At 41.6% G+C, this 21,794-nt stretch overlaps 1 protein-coding gene across 3 annotated transcripts in view; it reads right to left on the bottom strand.

The window, feature by feature from the left end:
- Positions 1 to 21,284, bottom strand: part of LOC139646573 (transient receptor potential cation channel subfamily M member 7-like) — a 44,963-nt gene extending 23,679 nt beyond the window's left edge. For 2 of the 3 annotated variants that reach the window (XM_071522477.1, XM_071522478.1), the window contains exons 1-11: positions 13,137 to 13,187; positions 11,657 to 11,736; positions 10,504 to 10,542; positions 8,891 to 9,098; positions 8,066 to 8,279; positions 6,709 to 6,833; positions 6,267 to 6,438; positions 4,303 to 4,477; positions 2,734 to 2,857; positions 1,725 to 1,797; positions 29 to 129 (exon numbers count right to left, since the gene is read on the bottom strand). In XM_071522477.1, coding sequence (XP_071378578.1) covers positions 29 to 129; positions 1,725 to 1,797; positions 2,734 to 2,857; positions 4,303 to 4,477; positions 6,267 to 6,438; positions 6,709 to 6,833; positions 8,066 to 8,279; positions 8,891 to 9,098; positions 10,504 to 10,542; positions 11,657 to 11,736; positions 13,137 to 13,187 — 1,362 coding nt within the window. Of the gene's footprint in view, positions 1 to 28; positions 130 to 1,724; positions 1,798 to 2,733; positions 2,858 to 4,298; positions 4,478 to 6,266; positions 6,439 to 6,708; positions 6,834 to 8,065; positions 8,280 to 8,890; positions 9,099 to 10,503; positions 10,543 to 11,656; positions 11,737 to 13,136; positions 13,188 to 21,134 lie in introns of those variants that run through there. The other variant, XM_071522479.1, reaches the window with a different exon arrangement.
- Positions 21,285 to 21,794: the final 510 nt, after the last annotated feature.

Genomic DNA, 21,794 nt, shown 5'->3' with positions numbered 1-21,794 from the left:
GCACACACAAACAAACACACAGACGTACCAGGAGCTGCTGTCCGTACACAAACACATGATTCTTGGCAATGTCCACGCGGTCCCAGGCCAGAGTCAGGACAAGCTGATCGAAGGCAGATGCATTTGTGCCTGGAAAAAAGTAGAAAAGAACACACATACACACACACACACACACACACACACACACACACACACACACACGCGTGCACGCGAATACACACCCACCCAGGTACAACCCACACGCACGCACGCACACACACACACACACACACACACACAGATATTAATTCCCAGGCAAATAAAGCCATATTAATGGTGTATTTCCTGTTGGCTAGCCAGCAGGATTAGAGGGGGTTCTGTCCTGCTAGAGTAGGGCCAGGGCAAAGGGAAGTAATACAGCCAATTACACACTAATACAGCAACACAACAGATTAGACTACAAAATAATCCCTATCTGGGCTACTGGTCTCTTCCACAGTAATCTGACTCATTGTTCCATGGCAGCCATCTGAATCAAATGATCATACTGTATATTCACAGTACACAGAATCAATCATCCAGTGTTAGTGCAAAGCGTCTGTCAGTTTCATGTGGGAGAGGGGAGCAGCACATAGTTTACTGTAGTGTCCAATTTGGTCAGTTTTAACAAGGGAGATGGCAGGTTTTCCCAATCACCGTTCCTTTAGACAGAACTGAATCAAACAGGATTTGCAAATAATTCTTGGCATTTGGCTAGACTCAGATAGTGTCAGATAAGTTGTCAATCACAGCCAGTATACTAAATTGACTTTCATATCGTCTGAATATCCTTAAAAATTCATAGATGAAAAAGGGGATGTGTTACATATACTTGGAGTATGCACGCTGCATACTCCAAGTAATAACTTAATTCAATCCTAGTGGGAGTGGGAGGATCTCTAAATAGCATTCAATAGTCTTTTAAAGAGTTGAGAGCTTTTGTTTCCTCCAGGGTCCTTTTGAGGAAGAGTTACTGTTTCACTAAGATGAATGCGCCTTTAGCAGACAAATATTTGCCTGTGCAGGCATTTCAGCTTTGTTCACTCACAATCCTCAGTGGTCTTTTGAGTGTCTGAACTTGTTTCTCCAGAAGATCAATCAGTTTAAAAAGTAGCGGTGGGTTAGTCACCCACACATTCCTGGCTTTTGTCCTAAATAGAAGTAGCAGGAAGGAGGGTGGATGGCCAACGCAGTGCTGAGTATCGGAGTGTATCAAAACAGCACAGATAGTGTTTCAAATACAGAAACACTACAACATAAGGGAAACAGAGTAAGGATTGTTCAATGTAGTCGAATATCTAACAGCCTGTCCTCTTTGAATTCTCCCCTTCTTTCTCTTTCTCAGACAGACTGCAGAGAGAAAGAGGGATAGGACAGAGGCATGCAGTAAAAAAAAAAAAAAAAAAGACTGACAGTGTTGGAATAACGAGGCCCTGTGAATGCTAGCAACATGATCTCCTCAGGAACACAAAAAGAAGGGCACACAGGGGGGACTCTGTTCTCAAAACATATCTATATCGATATGAAAACATGACAAAGTCTCAAAATCTGAACCTTTCGACGCCAACAACCTCCTCTTGAATCATAGCATTGCAGCATATGAAGAGATTTAATCAACTTTTGGTAACGTTTGCTCATAGGACAACGTACCATTTATCGAAGAAGAATTTTTAAGAAAAAAAATCTGAGAGAAGTCGTCTACTAACCTTTGAGTAATGCCCTCAGAATGGCCACATCAATGTCCTGGTGGTCCTCTGAGCTGATGTGAAACACAGTGATCTGTTTTCCAAGGAAGAGAACATCATGCATCATTATCTTTCCACAGACATCATCCTGATTTTTTATCCGTCTGTGATATCATGGTTTCAATTTATATGAACTAGCAGTAGGAACGGCAGCAGATTTCACTTAAGTCTAAAAGATATGAGACTGAACAACTTGTTCAACAACAGAAATATGGCAAAATCGGATTTGACGTCACAGCTGTTCCTCTGATGCTAGTTGAGGAATCTAGCTGGTCAAATAAATTCTACGTTGTATGTTTAAACTAAAGCATTTTGGTATTTTAACATATCTTCTTGAAGAGCTTGACAGATAAAAGACAGAAGGAAAAAAAAAATCATTACTTCAAATACAGATCTTTCAAACTCCAATACAAACATTACAAATACAATCAACCTAAAACTTTATGTAAAAGCCCAGAGAGAGATGATAGTGAAGTGGGGGAGGGATACTGTAACAGATTGGGCCTGAAAGAGAAGATTATTTTCACTGTCCACTACCAGGTCTACCCAAAATTTACTTATGTAAAGGTATTAGTGGTTTCTGGCATAAATGCTTCTCCCTCCTGTCTCCCAAACGGTAGAACAAGCGTCCCACTCTAATCAGGATGGCAAAGTCCTCCCTGTCGCCTGTCATAAGCTTAAGGTTCCAACCCGCCCCCTGAATCACATGCCCCTCTCCTATATCCTCCTTATCTATTCTGAATAAAATTTAAAAAAAAAAGACCTTTCTCCTTTGCTCCAATTTTGGCACTTCTTTTCCTAGCACTTCTATATTATTTGTCAACAGTCAAAATAGGGTTGCAAGGGGACTTTTTGTTACATCTATTGTCATGCAACTATGACTCTGATCCTTGCATCCCTTGTGATTGGTTTGAATGCTATAGGCAGAATGAAAGTCTGGTGGTCAAAATGTGAATGGACACAAGTTTACCAGTTCTTTGCTCTTCATGCACTCCATCAGAGTCTGGAAGAGATGGATGGCATCACTGTGGCTGAAGTTGAAGGTTTTCTTGATGGTTGCGATGATGTCAGCCTCCACACCATCAGGAAGACCTCTATAGAGGATTACAACACTGTTATAGTCACACTCCCACGCAGTGCCACACTGCTCAAACACACAAAGAGCTATAGAATGGTGTAGAGAGTGATCATGTAACTGGAAGATCACAGGTATGAGCATACAGTATATAACATAGGAGCATAAGCTGCCTAAAATGTAAATGTTCTGTCCACAGAACAGTATGCAGTATGTCTTGCATTGTCCCTGTGCACTGTATGTGAGGTGCTGTAAGATGTCATATACCTGCAACAATTGGCGAAATTAGTTGGTTACTTTACTTCGGCTTAACTCTGGCTTTGTGGTCTCACGACAGTGGCGCACCTTTAAGCAAGGTATATCTATTATATTGAAAATATTGCTCATATTTTCAATATAATAGTTTGTTCTTTTTGATAGAGGAACAAACATTAGTTATCCATTTCTTGCATACTTCCCACTTCTACAGTCTACTTAACATGGTGAAATTGTTGGCAGCATAATGTTTGCATAAACCCATAATTGTTCATAGTCTAGTTTATAGCTTTGTTTTATTATTTTGTTCTCTCTACTTTTATTGCTTATTTTTACATTCTGTATGTGTACTTATATTCTATTTTCCTTTCTCTGCTGAGATACTTTACTTTACGTTGCTGCAGCAACGACCTAATTTCCCCTCAGGGATCAATAAAGTTTCATTTTATCTTAAATACACTGCTCTGGATCTGTCCATGTTTCCTGTGATTGACAATTTTTTACAAACACCACCCTTTTTATGCAAATGCAATCATAGCTGGATTGGAAAAACCTGGGTTAACAGAGCCAGTTGATAACCACCTTCATGAGACCAGTTAGCCAGGATCGCCATTGTTAGGTTTTGTGACGCCAGCTATCGCAAAGATACCCTGACTATGTTGAACTTGCTTCGTCAAACAAGCCCCTCAAAGCCCTCTGTGGAAGGATAAAGACACCAGCTACATTCAATCATTTGAATATTCATCACTGGCCTGTCTCACCCCAACAAATAAACAAACTACAAATCATACAAAATAAAGCAATAAGACTAGCTGTGTGGCATTCACATGCTGACATTTTCCATCCGTCAAAACTATGTGCTGAAACCACCTAGGTTGGGTTGTTGTGGGTGGGTCTCGAAACCTTTTGAAGCAGTCTGCACAAATTTCATAATCTGATGAAGTCTGTTAGCAGATGATGTTTATCTGCACTCTGTCAGAAGTGAAACTAGTTTCAAAGTTTTTGACAGACTGGGTTGCGGTTGGGTTTTTTCAAAGACTAATCATCCTGGGACATAAATAGATCAACAGAACCACCAACAACCCAGCCATCAAACCAATAATGGGAGGAGCAAGATGGACTATCAGAACGCCACTATCTACAACACTGCAGTACATATCACTCTGCCACTTGTTTCCTTTCCATTTTTTCATTGTGTGTGTGTCCTACCCTCCCTCCTCGGTCTGCTTGTGGACGTAGGCCAGTATGTCAGCAGCGCGGCCAGTCCCCTCACACACCACCACTGGGACGGGAGGGCTCTCCTGAAGGTACTCCAGCACAGTCAGGATCACATTGGGACCCCCCTCAAAGATCAGGGCCACCACAGGAACACCCTGACCAATACCTGCAAGTACGGACACACATAGCCTGCTTACAATTTGGCTTGATTATTCCTTTAAGGCCAAATCCCCTTCATCAAATAGAGTCCCACCCTAGTGACAGTTTGTGGGAGGTTCAGATGATAATGCCCAGACAGCTGTTATCTGCCTGTGTCAGCCTCACAAAGATAAACTGACTGCACAATGACTACACCTTTAAATTGAAATCCATCGGAAGGGTATGTCCTTGTGTATGCCATGATAAATCACTTGGGTACAAGATGGCTGCCACAGAATTCTAATAACTTGTACGAGCCAAATCACCATTCAATTTGTTGGTTGTTTGAGCGTGAAAGTCCCTGTGATTCATTTAAGTTTTGTATACTGCACATTCCAAGCCTCACTTCCTGGATGAACTTCAACCCAACCCAAAATCCATCACATAATACATTACTGGTAAAAGACCTGGGCCAAATAGTATTTGCATTGTATTGCAATTCTTGGTATTTGTTTTAACCTGTGAGTATATGCAGTTAACGCTAACCCTAACCCTTGTGGTATTCCCAAGCAGTACAGCAGCAACATTATGTGATCCAGGTCTGACTGTCAATGATTGCTACTGAATGAGTTTGCAGGAGAGTTAAAGCAAAATCATAACTGAAAGTTTTGGTCGGGCCAAGTTAACCTCTGCTATTCTGTAAAACTACCATGACCATTAGGGTTTTACAGGAAGAAGACCTTTTTGTACATGGATTCCATTGCAGTCCTCCTTTCAATCTTTGAAATAAAACAGATAATCTATTATTCTTTTACAACAAGGCTAACTTAACCAGCTACATTGTACAACCGGCACCAAATGGCACAAAATAAACTCATTTTTATTTTTGGATGGTTACCCTCTTATCAACTGAGACAAATAATTGTGATTAATAATTGTGATCACAAAATTTAGCAAAATAACCAAGATTATAATTTTTGCCATAATCATGCCGTCCTAGGTATTATGTACATGAATACAGTAAAGGCAGTAAACTACAGTAGGTAGATAAACCCTCTTTCTCACTCACAGAAGAGCAGAGTTAATGTAAACTACTGTACTTTTCCCACTGAACTGGATCAAAATATGCAACAGCTAAATAAAAAGTTGACTGCCTGCCTAGGAAGCAGACAGCACAGATTAACTGTGATTTAATTTCTATCTATCATGGACTGTTGTGGTTTATCTATAAAGTAATTGTCCTTGCCAATTGTCAGTGCAGTGTGTCCAGTCGATTCAAACTGGTGAGTAGGGACAATGTGCCAGTCTGTGGGTGGCACACTGTGAATTTAAAAAAATCTCTGATAACTGACAATTTACTGTCTAGCACACACCGTCACAAGGACATGCAAGAAGCAGAACATACAAGTTTAAGTTTCACTTTTGTTTTCACAAGGTGAGGCTCTGTTGGTTTGGATTTGATTTACTGGCACAGCACTAAAACCATGTAAAGTGTGGAGTTTGATCTTTCTGATACGCAACTCCAAGGCTCCTAACATCAATACGGAGATAGGAAAATATCACATTAAAAACAAACAAATATAAAACAAAGTAGCTGGCTGGAAATAAGTCAGAAACTGGTTCTTTATATAGGTATGGATATTGGTAATCAAAGGAAGGCTTGGTCTTTTGGAAGTAATTGGTAGATCAGTCAGGCAACGGAGGCCTTCAGTTGCCTGTATGTTTTTGGCCATCTCAAACACACACAATGTCACTACACTATCTGAGAAGAAGACCCCCTACCCTTTTTTGCGGAGCTACACTAGAGTTTGTCTTACGTGCGTGTATTCTCTGGAGGTTGATGTGCTTCTCCAGCTCCCGCCGCAGTTTGACCTCGGCGCCGTACTTGCCCACCGTCCCATCATCCACCAGGAGGAAATGTGAATGGAGGTTGTTGAGAACATTTAGCTTGCTGAGAGGGTTCAGTAGGGTCTGGTATGGAGCTATTACCTGCAGTGGGAAAGAGGAGGTTAGAAAAGTAGAACAGTAGAAGAGGAGGAGAGGTTAGGAAGGAGGGGAGAAAGGACAGAAATTACGAGTTTTGTTCCTATATAAATATTCACTGTTTGAAAAAAATTAAAACAATGACTCAACATTGAATATTACTGAAGGCATCAGGTATCTTAAGACCTTTGCTTTCAAAGTACCAACATTTACTCAGATATTTTTGTAATACAGAGAAGTGAGACTAGATGTGAGATTGGTGGAGGGTTGTCTTACGTCTCTCCCAATGAGATCGTTCCTGTTCTCAATGACTCCCCAGGGAGCGATCCCAATAGTGCAAATTTTCTTCGATGATCTGGAACAGTGCTCTTTCAGAGCATCGCCCACATGCTTCGCCACACCTTCAGGAAGGATGCAAGAGTCAATCACTAAACTGTGCCCACCCAATAAAATGCTGTTATCACCCCTTTAGACAAAACAGTGTAAGCTTTTATCACTCTTTAACTCTCTGCCACTCCAAAAGTCTTCAACACTCAAATTCTCATTAGTGATTTGGAGCTGAAATGAGATTAAATCGACCCCACAATGGTTACATTTTAATGCACATTTGTGACTAATATAAGGAAAAATAATTGGCTCTAGTTGCTATAGATCACATAAAACACACTTGTGAAGAAACGGCTCTCTCCTTATACATGAATGACTAAGACAGCAGAAGCTCTGCCACCAAAATGTTCCTGTTTCAAATGCTGCCCGTGGGAAAGGTCGGACTCAACTACATGGAGTCCTGCACCACAATCCTAAGCTAATGAATACCATGGATACTACAGTAATTTGGGTGCCAGGAGTCCATCCCAACTGGCCAGGGCCAAGAGAGGCATTAGGGGTAATCACTGCTCTGGGTAATTGACCCTGTGAGTAATGATTTAAACACTATGATCAAACCGCACAATCTTGACACTGCGCTGTGGCGGCAGACACACCTCGGCCGTGACACACAGCCAAATGACACGCTTAGAGCCTGGCATTACAACTTCTGCTACATCAGCGTGCCGATAAGAGAAAGCTTAGTGGGAGGCAACCACCCTAATGCATATCTACGCCCGGGTGGTGTCTGTATGTGGTTGTGTGGTTGTGTAGGGGTGTGTGTGTGTTCTCCTTTCCACTGAATTTACAATCAATATCTGTATTGGTGCAGGAATGGAATTTAAGACCTTTTTAGCTGCCATGTCTATACCATTATGTCATTTCCTTTTGACTCCATTTAAATGCTTCTGGCTAGTGGAGACAATTTTACATTTTACACCGGTCCTGATGTAAAACCCCATGACTTACATTTGTACCACACAAGATCAATGACCTAAACATTTAATTTGTTCCTGGTTTGTTCATGTTGTTTTTCAGCTCAGAAACGTTGTAAAGAGGTTAACAGTCTGGTTTCCACTGCAGTTGGGCTTGATGTGGAGAAGAATTGATGAAATTGATTGATATTTCCTGACTTCCACCAAACATTTGATCAAATTCCATGACTTTCCCTGTCTGGAATATTCCTTGATATCCCAAGACGTCCATGGCCAGTGGGAACCCTGCACAAGCCACAGGCTGCTGAGCTAAGATAATCTGCTGAGTGTACCTGTGTTGACCCCTCCAGTGAGGATCCAGGCCCCGGTGGTGACAGCAGCTTTGATCAGACCCTTGCCCACCACCTGCTTGAGGCGTGGGTGCAGCTCGAAGTTTTGAATTCCTCCGTGGACCGAGATGAGGATCTTGGGAAGCTCCATCTGCCACTCCTTCAGCATGAGCCGCAGGATGCTCTCCGGCCGCGAGTCGTGGGACAAACGCACATACTGCCCACATTCGGAAAAACAGTCAGAGACACACACAAGCACGCACACACAGAGACACAAAGGGTGTTAGAAGCTGGTCAACAGGCCCCCTCAGGAGTCAGTGTTGTAAATCTCATGACCTGGGCTAGCATCAAATTTAAGCAAGTGATTTCCTTTTATTATTCTGTTGCTTAATAGTTTGATTCCATTGTGCAACACTGGGCTTCAGTTTGAGGCTACACCATCTGTAGTTAGCTTTCAGACAGGTGGAGTATTTCACACAGTATTATTTAGCCAGGTAACCAACATTTTTTTATAATTTGTCAAATTAAACCTGAATGTTAGTTAAGGATGTCTTGCAGTCATACCAATTGAGCTTTCATTATAAACAACACAAAGTTATTCATGATTACTTCTCAAGCATTCTAAGAAATCCTGCCAACTGAATTCCCCCCAAGGGGCTCATTAAGTAAACAAAGTCTCATCAGCTAATACACAGTGTACAAAACACATTTGGAATGTTGTGTTACACCCGTTTCCACAATCCAGGTTGCAGTTATCTCAAGACTTACAAGTCTGTTTTTTTTACTCTGAAAAATGTGCCCTCCAGCAGAGAGAGCTTGCCCTCCTACCTTGGCTCTGTAGGAGTGGGACCCTCCCTGGAAGTTGACGACACCATAGGCGTCAGTGGGGCTCTCCTCTGTGTGTTTTTCCACCGACCACTCCTCCAGCTCCGGCAGGGACAGGTTGGGGTTTTCACCCAGCTTCACGTCCGAGTACTTCATCGCCAGGCTGGCTGTGAAGCCAACATGCTGCCGCACCAGCCGGCCGCAGCAGCACCTGGATGGGAACCACAATCACTTTATTTGGCAAGAACATTAATATACAATTTGTCTTTGGGGTAATGTTGCAGAGACATAGCAACAACGGAACACCGCACATGCTATAATAACAATAATATTAACAATATATATATATATATATATATATTTTATTTATAACATGTTCCATAAAAAGCGAATCTATAAGTGTTACAAGAAAGATAATAAAAAGCAAGAAAAACACAACAGGAAGAAACAAAACACTGACAAGGTACAAGGAACAGGAATTAAAACCATGCCATAACATTTTGAATTTTAGTCTCTTTTATCCCTCACCAGGCACTTGTTGCAATGGGGGAAAAAAGTTTCCATGCTAGCCGGAAACACTTTATTAGCACTGATAGCATTGCTCACTGAAACCAATCTGTACCTCCAATCACAAAGAAGCTCATAAACTTGCAGCTAGCAGTAGCTCTAGGCGTCAATAAAAAAACACCACCAATGTTGATAAGCCATTTTTTGTAAATTGAAGTTTTCTTCCTGGTGGAGGAAACCATTTTGGTTGGCTGGTTAAATAAGTTTTACAATGTCATGGTCCTGGTAATAATGACTTTGTAACTTTTCTTAGACTTCTACAGAATTGCCCGGTTGAATCATCTGGCAAGACAGTCTACATTCTATGAAGTAAAATGTTGAAGCTTTGGGGTTTTATTTGGATTGCAACCATAAGGGAACCCAAGAAGGTTCCTTGAAGAACCCCTTCAAAAAAAGCTTCATGACCCATGAAGGTACTTTCACAAACCTGCAACCTACGGGGGTTATTCAAGGAACCTTTTTTTCTAGTGAGGGATCCTAAGGTTCTGAACGGCTCCTTTTGGATCTTGGAAGAATTTAAGATGAACCCCTAGTTTTCAAAGTATAAGTGTAGATACACTTGTACCACACAGGATCAGTATTTCACCATCAACGTCCCAAACAAACAACATCCAAAGCTCAAACTTAAGCACTACACAATACCTTAGCAATTAAAGTATAAGACTTTATTCCTGACAAACAACTGTGATGACAAGGTTCAACATATTTGTTACGGTGTAGGTTAACCATACTTTTTGAAGAGCATAATGTGGTTTTAGAAAATTGCCATATAGTTATTATTCCAAGTTATTATGGCTACATGCCAAATTTGGGCCAACACCGGTTTCTCTCGCTCTCTCAGCTCCCTTCAATTACTTTAGGTGAGAATGTGTCTCCTGACACACAAAGCCTGGAAGTTAATTGTTTCCTGAGGAGGGGTGCTGCTGTACAGTGGAGTTACACTTTCCCTGCAAGGTTTTGCTGGTATAACAGGCTGGAAGGGACTTTCTCAGGCTAATCCTGTCAGGCAATAGAGAGTGAAATAGGATGACGACCAAACAAATACTTACCGCACCAGCTGTTGGCAGATCTGGCATCCTGGAAGGCATCTGCAAGAAATTCAACATCAACATCATTCAACTGGATAATCAATCACTAATAAAAAATAAAAATAAAATAAAATACAGACCCACTAAACGCAAGTGATTTTGTAACTATCCAATTAAGATAGTTATAATACAGGCCTAATGTGAGGGCTGATCTTTCCAAAGCTAGAAGGAAACGCCAAGTTGTTTGAGGACATTTAGGAAGGTTATCTGTCAACTGGGCAGCCGGCCTGGTCAGGTTGGCCTTTAACCAAGAAAGAATTATGAAACCTGCCAAGTGGACTCTCGCTTTGATCACAGTCATATCCAGGCCTTTGGCCTGGTGTTGCATGGGACTGCATTCACTAACACCTCTGGATCATCTATGAGCAGCGGCCTATAGTTAGTGGGGAAACGCCACTGGCAAATAATTGATGCAAAAGAAAACACAGGGAAAAGAGTAACCAAGTATCGAAACCAGTTTACGAGAAGAAAGTAGAAGAATGCATCTTTTTGAAAGTATAACTAAAAACAGAAATGGTAAACGCACACTGCTGAACATTCCATGACTTAATTGAGCTGTTTTCTGTGTACCTTTGAGGTAGATGTGGTACATTGTGAACGACTGGGCTGCTCGCCAAGCCAATAACAGCCGTCCATACAATTCTAGCACTAATATGTCAAATTCCATTAAGTCTGCATAGAAATCCTACTATACTTGAGAAAAGAACATTCACATCAATTCTTTACATATTACACACAAACTGTTATTTTCATACTACAGGGATATACTTAAAAATAGCACAAAAGCAGGAATTCAGTATACATCAATAGAAATAAATAGGGGGGTTGTGGCAAGAAAACCCAAATAACAAATAAATAAGAAACCTCATCCCTAGTACTGGAAGAAAATATGATGCAACTGTTCATCACTGGCCTTGCCTCTCACTTGAAACTGTAATTACAGTGATAGACATAAACAGTAAGATCATGTGGGAACAGCCTCATTTACCCTTTGGAGAGTAGTGGTTAGGATCTGGGCTTACCTTGACACACACACCATACAATTACACTGTTACCATGGCCATCACCACAAGGCACACCAAGTCTAAGCTGGGGCCAACACACAAACACATACCTGTGGGGGTCTTTTGACACTGGAAGTATGTACACACATTCCCTCTTGGTGAAAGTGCTTTCTATCCAGGGTTTCTGGGACTGTGAAGAAAGAACAAAAAGTAGCACATTGTGAACAGTGGTCAGCTGACAGTGTTGATGCTCTTCATGTTTGTATTTATTGTTGTATTATGATTGCTTTTGATGACCCCAAGCTGTTAAGCAAATTGTCCCTTGAGGATATTAAACAAAGCCTACTCTTATCTATAGTAATTGAGTGATATGTTTATGCAAACAGTGCTGACATTCCCATTACAAGTTAGTCAAGTTAAATGAATGTGGGGAAATATCAAACAACCACAGAGCGGCACATTGTCTACCTTAGCTCTACAGAAGGTTAGCATGTTTTACTCTGTAAATAATGAACTCCAAACATCCTAAAATGGCAAAAGGGAGCTAGTGACCTCTTAATCCAGGATTTAGTCTATGAAAATCAAAGGGATTAGGAGGCGGCTTAATAAAATAAAAATAAAATATAAAAACCAGGATGACTACAGTTTAGGAGCCATGTTAGATAGAGCTGGTTGCCAACAATCTAAGCTGCAATAAATAATAATAATCTCATACTGTATCGTGGTTTTGTCCAAACAAGGATTTATGTCACAAGAATTTTCAATTAATGTCTCATGCCTTATTGTTCCTCCAATAAAGCTCAGAGGGACCCAGAAGCGATTAGAGCCATTAATCCTTCCCGGCACAAAGAGGGAAACCTGAAAACCACTCCACACTACCCCACCAAAACCCAAGAAGATTACCCAATACAGCAGCCTACTTTACACCAAAGCCTTCCAACTATTCCTGTAGTTCAATAACAATGATATTACAACAACCAGGGATTGAAATGTTAGGAACCAGCTAGACTGTAGTTAGCCCTTTTCTGCTGGGGCTAGAGGAAAATGATCCTCACTAGCCAATGTTTGCATGTAGATTAATGGAGATAGTATGGAGACAGAAGTGAATAGCCTACAGGAATAGTGGCCAATATTATTTCTCTAGCACCCAAAGTTCCATCCCCAGTGTCCAGAATTCTATCTCTAGCATCCAGAATTTTATCTAGCGCATCCAGAATTCTATCCCTAGTCCCCAGAACTAAATCTCTAGCATCCAGAAATCTATCACTAGTGTCTAGAATTCTATCTCTAGCGTCCAGAATTCTATCCCTAGTGCCTAGAATTCTATCTCTAGCGTCCAGAATTCTATCCCTTGTGCCTAGAATTCTATCTCTAGCGTCCAGAATTCTATCCCTTGTGCCTAGAATTCTATCTCTAGCGTCCAGAATTCTATCCCTTGTGCCTAGAATTCTATCTCTAGCGTCCAGAATTCTATCCCTACTAGCACCAAGTTCCATGACCAACTACAACAACTGGTGGTTTTACAGAAGCAGCCAATCAAACAGGTCATTCTACCACTTGACCAGTGAAAATGAGCCATTGAACATGTACCTGGATGTCCTCCTCTTCATCTCCGTGTTTAAGGGCTTTGTACAGGAACATGCCAAGGCTCCTTCATGCATCTCCTGGACAAACCACAGTCACCGCAGCCTCTCTTGACCACCGGATCATCCAGTACAAATCACTATACTTCTTTCTCTCTCTGACACAATAGTTCTCTCTCTATCTCTCTTCTCTCTCTCTCTCTCTCTCTCTCTCTCTGTAGATCTTCTTGTGATTTCCACACAGGTCTCAAAGTCTACAGCGGTGCTGGTACATTCAGAAACAGCCCCAGTTAAAAGCTGAGTGATCAGTATGAGGTTGCAGCCTCCAAACTCCATCCACTGTTAATCTGTAAGAAGCCACTCAGGGGGCTGATGAATGTGTCTGAGACAACCTAGATATTATACTTAGGCCGGGGAGAAAGAGAGAAGAGGGAGGCGGGGGTGTGGGAGAGGATTAGCGGATGGGCAGAGGCCTCAATGATATATAACTAGTTGTCTACTGAAGACACACCAACTGATTCATACACACAAAAGCTCTCCCAACCTGCACACCCCCCAGGTAGGCCCCACACTTACGCTTCCAAGAGGGCTCTATTATTTTGAACCCTCTTTACAACAGGATAGACAGAGCAAAGGCAGGGCACTGGCCACAGTAACTGGTGGGTTCCCAAGTTTACCAGCCAAATAGGTTTTTAGAATATGAAGGGACCTCCAAACAATTGATGGTACCTGTCAAGGTGGCTGATAGGGAACACCAACTTACCAGCTACACTAGTCATGATTTAATAGCAGCTGGCTGGTGGCAATGTCCGACCTTGCTAAAACACATTTTCATGTGTCCAACATTTTAGGCTGGGCCAGTTGCATAAAGATAGACCCAGTCTTAGACTTAAATATGACCTTAAGTCAAACTTGCTATAGACACTTACATTACCTGTTCCTACTACTTCTTGATCGTTGTATATCTCTAATGGTTTGTTTCTGTCTCTAAAGACTCACTCTTCTTCAGGTTCTTTCCAAAAAACAAAGATTTGCCATCCTTTATGAAATAGCTACAGTATTTAAACTTCCCGCTCTGACAGGCTGACTTGTTGCCATAACAACAAAATTCTTAACTCAAGATTAGCCAGGGGCAAGGTAGCTAACTTTCCTACTTCAAAATAAGTCAGTCGTAATATTTAAGTAACAGACAGTCTTAATTAGCCTAGTCCAACCTGAGAATGTAAGACCAGTCTAAGGCTTAGACTAGTCTTAAACTAGCTTTATGCAACTGGGATGTTGTACCACCTATTCCAATTCCATCTGGTATGGAAACTAGGGATGCTAATTTTCAGAAATGTCCTTAATCAATCGTTGGTCACGTTAATGACCAATTAATCGATTAATCATTATGTAAAAAACAGCTTTTGACATAGAAAATATAAAATATAAAATGCGTGTTTTTACAGCTGTCTTTAGGCCTACTCAACCAAGCATAATTCAAAAGAGTTGGGACCCCCGACAACGGATGTCAGTGTTTCCCACAGGCTGAAAATGTACTTTTTTAGGGTTCATTACTTTAAATTGTCTTTACATTGTGTCCCACGGAACCCGATTGGTGGAATATGCAATGAAGTCTCTGCACTGCACTCATGTTAACTATCTCTGAGTGTTGAGCAGCGTTGAAAAGTATCAAGTTACTCTTTACCGTTACAACACATGCGAGTTCGGAGAAATTGTGGAATTTTTATAATTTTTTACGAACGTTGTCAGAAGAAGACGGACTGTCAGGTTAATAATAGTAAGAATTCTTGTCCGTTGGCAACTGACTACTAGGTTAACAGCTAGCATTTTGTAGTTTTTGTAGTTGCCTGTGTTATATAGGCTAGTATATAAAATAGTCTCTCCTTTCTACTCTGTACTGACATGTAGAAAGTGATGCCAGCCTCTCGGGTCGCATTGGTTCTTGGCTGTTGCAGTTGCTGGTAAACTGTACCCAGGTAAGATGGCGATTATCCCACAGTCTATGACGTAATGTCCCCTCTAGTGTTATATCTCTATGGCTACTGCATCGCCAAATGACAGACATGACGTGATGCGCACATTAGACGCACTACAGAGCAATTTAGATCAATTTCTATACACTGATTAACTGTTTATGTTGTGCCGGCCGTGCCGATATTGTGGCGCTGCCACAGTTTATTGGAAACAATGGCACGACAATCTACTGCTTTATTTAAGAATAAGAGCGTATCTACGTGGTCAGGGATGAGTCCAGTGTGCAGCCTGGTGACAGTCAGTCCATCCGCTGAAACACACGCTCCGGGGGAACAGCTCCCCGGAGGCACGAAAAGTGTCGCGCCAACTTCGCCAGCCGGGGGAATGCATTCTCTTTCATTGTGCATGTAGATGTGCTGTATTTCAACTTTGTATACAACGTTTACAATTAACACTGTTGTCTTTTCGGGTGTAATGCTTCCGACCACTTGCTTGGCTTTCTTCTTCCTCTGTATAGGCGGTGAAAGTTCAATTGCGCCCTTGTGGTGGTAAATCATTTCCGAAAAAAGTGAGAAATAGCACATACCGTACATTATCGTTTAATATATGCTTGATCGATCAAATTATTAACGGTGATTAATCGATCGCCGATTAATCATTAACATCCCTAATGGAAACTTGTTGAATCTGACAAGTTCAGGCTACTTCGGGGTCCTTGAGTGCCTTCAACAACATACTGAATTCATACTAATAATGAATAATAAAAATATGAAACAATACATTAACATCACAATGGCTGCAATTTTACTGTTATTTAATTAATTTCACAACACAAATAAATTAATCAGTTATATGATGCAAGGAAATTAGTGATCAATGGGAGATCCAATAGGAAACCACATAATGCAATATATATAACAGGTAAATGTGTTGCCATAATATAGGCCTGCCATTGTAGCGGGGCTACTCAAAGTGTTCAAAAGGAAATGTATGTAACCACTTCAAAAGGCAATGTACGTAAAAACCCACAAACAATATTTCACAAATCATACTGAAATTGGCATATCTGTCAAAACAATAACAATATGATATTTTGTCCAGATTGAGTATGCTTTCAATGGAGAAACTCATTTACAATTGACTAAAACGACAAGGCAGGACATGACAAAGGTCGTGTGCCACAAGCAAACATCCAGAACCTAATTTCTGGATGAAATTGCCTTGTCCTGACCAGACACTTTGACTTACTGGAGGTCTACAGTAGCTCACTAGGCTATGGATGAATGCCTTTGCTAACTAGCTTCTCTCATTTAGATCAAGCGCAATCTAACAAAGTGTTAATGAGCACATTATAACAGGACTGTGCTCTGCTAACCTGTAACCATGGTACCTGAGAATGTCAGGCAAACAAAAGACTACAGCGCTTTAGAGCCCCTGCCAAAAACACACAGACTCTCACTCTCTCACTTCCTCCCTCCCTCCCTCTTCCTCTCTGGTTTCTCTCTCTGAGCTCCAACGCAATGCAGTTTTATGGTCGTTCTGTTCCTGTAGGATATAAAACACTCCACCTTTCCATCTCTCTTGGATCAACAATCTACGATGCTAGTAAGGTTGTTTACGGGGAACCACAGGGTGTGTGTGTGTGTGTGTGTGTGTTTGCACCTGTTTGTGAGCATCTACACACAAGTAAGTTGTATGAGTGAATGTGTTTCTAGGAGCAGACACCAATTTTGATCAAATACTATCTTTGTAGTTACCTTAGCCTCAACTCTCAACATACACGCACACGCACACACACACACACACACACTCAACTGGACTCGGAGGAACTTGCCCTTCCACTTCCACTGAGCTCTTCCTTTCCCGTCCTTTATTCACAACAATATAACAAGGCTGGCTGGTCAACCTGTCATTCCCCCAGCCCAGTCTGACGCAATAAGGGATGAGATAACATCTGGCTTGGCAATTTGCTTGCACATTAGAATGAGTGGAGGCCATGGGGTCAGCACTTTAGTGTGAGAAGTAGCCAAAGAGAGGAGTGGTTCTCAAAGACTGGGCTGGGACTCGGGACCCACAGGTGGAATGCAGCGGGAAGATTAAAATGCATGTCCATTATTTTATTTATCTGTTTATTTATTTATTTATTTGTTTACAGAAATTGGTATCAAAGGGTGCTAGTTGTGTTATGGTGTCAAAGCCTTTCCAATTCCATGCAATGTAATGGGGGTTAAGTAAAATACTTTAAGTTTGTAACCCACATAGACCATACATTTCACTAGATTATGGCTTGCTCTATATCCTACAAAAATAAGGTTTGGGTTCTGAGAAAAACTGCTTTGAAAATGTGGGTTTCAATAGAAAGTAATTGTAAGCCATGTAATGCAATGTAACAGTCTAGTTGTGTGACTTTCTAATACAGGCTTGTTTCTTAAACACAACAAATCAGCCAATGGCATCAGGATGAACAGTTATGAGCATGAATACAGATGTAGGGCATCCTCCATGGTACAGTGAGCTAAGGCTCTTGTTATAGGTCTGAGTCCCACTCTAGACCTGCTTTTCCATGTCATAACCTTCCTTCCTCTCCCCTGTGTATCTCTATAATCAAATAAATTAGTGGGAAACTGTAGGTGTACAGTGCAACTCCCAGGTGTGAATGTGTGTGACTATGTGATGCAAGGTTGTGCTGAAAAAGCATCCCTGCCTGGCAAATCTCTTCCCTAGATAAAAGGTTAAAAAATTAAATTAGAAATGCCATTAGTTTAAGTACTTAAAAAGCCTGCAGGACTGGAGTGCTGCTGAACAAACCATAGGCCCTAAATGAAATAAAGGAACAGCAGTAAGAACAAACATAATACCTCTCTTGGTACATGCAGGTCCCATAAAGAAATGAGCACAGAGTAGGGCTGGGCGATAATTCAATATTATCGTTTATCGTCTTTCAGTGGAATCATATCGTGATGATATGAGGATATTTTGATATCGTGACACACATTTCTGCTGTCTAAATTGATGATGACAAGCAAATTTTACTTAATGTTACCATTCGGTTCAATGAGATGAACATTCATTTGATTATTTAACGTGATTTTGCATACATGAACCATATCGTGATATATATTGATATCGAGAAAAATCCTTATGATTATCATGATATTGATTTCAACCATATCGCCCAGCCCTAGCACAGAGTCTGGAATAGAACAACTCTGAACTTTGTGCCCACAAATTACATATGGGACTATTAAGCCATGTATGAACAATGATAACACATCTAACTATTTGAGCAGTGACAATTCTTACTGGGAGAAATTTGGCCTGGCCATTAATCAATATCAAAGTTGTGCACCTCAAATCTGAACATAGATTGCTCTGATCAATGTCAAAAGTATGCTGGTAAACTGTATGATGGAGTTACCATCATACAGTTTACAACTGTAATTAATGACAGAGAACAAGAGTGCTATAAAATACCAATAAATGTGTCAACACTGTTCTTTAAGGTATCATAAAAGCAGTGCCAAAAATAAGTTGTTGTGGTAAAACGTCAATGTCCAACACTTGATCTAAAGAAGTGCGCTAAAAATAATGCTGTCAATGCAGGCCTTTACATGCGTTTCCTTAGCAGAGAATAATTCACACACTAGCAAGAGCTATTTTGACACAGACAGGCCTAATACATTTGCAATCCTTGCTACATCTTATAATTTACACAAACTAGGCTTAGGCTACATATGAATGTTGAATGAAGTGAAAACAGTTCACTTCATTAAATAAATGAAATCCTTTCACCATAGCCTTTAAGTAGGGCTGGATGCCTGCAAGCCGGCACATGGGAGATAAAGTCAGTTCATGTTGTCATGGGACCAAAGTGTGATCGCTCTCCAGCTCGCCCAGTTGTGCCTCTGGACATCGCTCTGGCAGGCTCCACAGCACGGACCAATACAATGCTAGTATGCCACCCTGAGTTTTGCCTCCTGGCAGCTGTATAACCTACAGTAGTAGTGTGTAGAACACATGACACCTTCTCCCCCCTAACATCTGGTACTCATAGTTATGTGAGCCTATGTAAACCCAGGGTAAACCAGTTATGGGATAGGAGATAGCAGCAGGGACGGTCCCACGTTATTGCTTCTAAACCTCTCTGCTTAAATAATACTGAGGGGGACGACTATAGAAGTATAAACATACAAAGCTCTCTCCGAACAGATTACACAATAATAGCAGAATGAGAGATACGAGATATCTTAAGTCACTATTCCCTCCAGTGCTCTTTGGGTAGTCCGGCACGCACCTCGTTCAGCCGTGTGACTGAGCTCCACACAAACCAGGAGCCACAGCTCTAGGGGGAGAGCGGGAGTGGTGGGGGTCAGCTGGATGAGAACGACGGGGGGAGCGCTCCATTCATAAAGTCAACAAACTGAGACTGTGACAGAATTTTTTTTTACCCAGTCCAGAGCCATTGGAAAAGCTTTATCAGTCATCTTCGACTGGGCCTGTGTGTGTGTGGTGAGAGTAGATTAGTGCGTGAGATAAGAGAGCTCAGGGAAGCATGGCAGAGTCGCTCTACACACTTAAAAACACAGAAGGGTAACACGCATGCAGTTATGCACGCACGCTCGCGCCACATGCACACACACAGTTCATGCAAGAGTCTATGCTGGAGCGCGACACAGTGATGCAAAGACAATTTGCTAGTGGCTCACAGAGTGGCTCGGCTCAAGCGGAACACCAGTTCCACCATCCGCCATTACATAAGAAACTGTGACTTGCAATAATAATCTATTAGCTGGTACAATTACCCAACAATGACAAATTAAATCAGTTGACTAATCTAATGATTCTTAGTAAAACAGAAACAGTTCACATCATGCATTTCCTGATATTCCTGCTCCCCTCTGCTCTCTCTGTCCAGTCCTGGGGCAGCAGCAACGCTCAGCCCCTCATCAGGGGTAAGCTGCCGCATGTGACCGACTCAGGCTACTGCTCTGGGAAATAAGACAGTTTTGCATGCAGACCAAAGACAGGCCCAGGGTGTTCTGGTGGGTCAGCAGGTTAAGGCACATACCATGTACATGCAACACTGTGGGTTTGAATCTGGCTCACAGCCTTTGCTATCATCTCTCTCCATTCACTCACAACTGTGTGCAAACCAATAAATCTGGGAAAATAAAGAGGGACCCATGCTTGTCACAGAGAGGAAGAGGGGAAACGACTACCTTTAACTTGGCAATTCACGCTGTGACTAATGTCCAGCAATATGTAGGCCTAAAACATTTTGCACTGACTACACAGCAAATAGCCATGAATGGGCGTATAGTCGTCTATGTCGCCAGGGAAAAAACTGAAAAAATGAATACACTATTTCAGCAACACTTGACTTTCCAGACACTGGCAGAATAAAAAGGCTTTCACATTCAGTTAAATGGATTTGGCAGCCACCCATGGTGGCATTGACTTGTTACGGGCAATGACAGCGTGTGTCTTGTCCGACATCAAAGACAGCTGGCAGAAATGTGTCCTAAACAAGTGTCAGCTGGCCTGAACTGCACTCTACTTCCTATTCAATATGACAGACTATCTGGAGGACAGGGGCTTCGTTTTTGTTGTCTTATGACTAAAATGTTGGCGAAAATAGCTGCTAACATAACCAGATAGCCAGCTACTAGCTACCCTAGCTAGTTAGCCAGGGTTAAGTGCCTAGCATTTAGCGTTAGCAAGCTAGCTATTTAGCCTGCTAACGTTACACCAGTGTGTGATTTTTGGGTTTTGTTGCTAGACAGTGTGTCACCTTGCGCACGTTACTAATTATATATATGTGTAGCAGTATCTTAGCTGGACAGACACACAGTCACCCAAAATGTAGACACGCCACACAGATCATGGTTGGGTGTCTGACAGGCAGGCAGCATGCATGGGGGGACCTGCCACTCAAAACCCCGAATCGGTCACGACGATCCTCACATCAAGCAGTGCAATTTAACAAGAATACAAAACCACAGGAAGGTATTCCGTGGCGATCACATACCATTCTCTTCACCGTTGAGACTCAGGAAGAGCTGTGTCGTGGCTTTTATCCATCTATCGGCGGTGTTCTCGATTAGCCTTGGAAGGAAAGCCCGGTTGACGTTGGAGAAATCTGCTTCGGCTGCAGCTCCAACGGAAGGTTGCTTTTTCATAATTGTGCGACTCCAGACTGACGCTGCATGACGAGCTGGCTGAGTCAGCCAGCACACAATCACATGACCGAGGCGGAGCTATGGACCACATGTGCGTTTTGTATTAGTTTGCAATACATACAAACAACTACTGAAAACCCAATTAGTTTGCTCTCTTGTTTAAGTAATACACCACGAGAACTGTGCTTTACAGTGATCCAGTGATAGCACAACAGACAGTGATAGGAGAACAGCTAGACATGACGGGTTTTGTGGCATTGCTTTTACGACACACCGTTGTTATTTTTAAGAAGGTTCAATAAATAATAATTAAACAATTAAAAAGTGAATGTTATTCTTCGTCCAAGCAGTTCTTGGGTAGTTAAACATATCGCTCAGCGACACAAGTACCGTTATTATAGGTGATTTTCGGTTAGCGTATTAATATTTAAATAAACTGTGATGCGGTTACAGGTGTGTGTTTACTTTGCTATAATTAGGCCTGTCTTTACTGACCGCAACCGTCATGT

This window comes from Centroberyx affinis, unplaced genomic scaffold, assembly GCF_046629955.1.
Source record: "Centroberyx affinis isolate AG114_WGS23_722 - 3 ecotype Tasmania unplaced genomic scaffold, CSIRO-AGI_Caff_v1 ptg000993l_1, whole genome shotgun sequence".
NCBI lineage: Eukaryota > Metazoa > Chordata > Actinopteri > Beryciformes > Berycidae > Centroberyx > Centroberyx affinis.
Note: the sequence above shows the minus strand (reverse complement) of the source record. Positions and strands in the feature narration are given on the sequence as shown.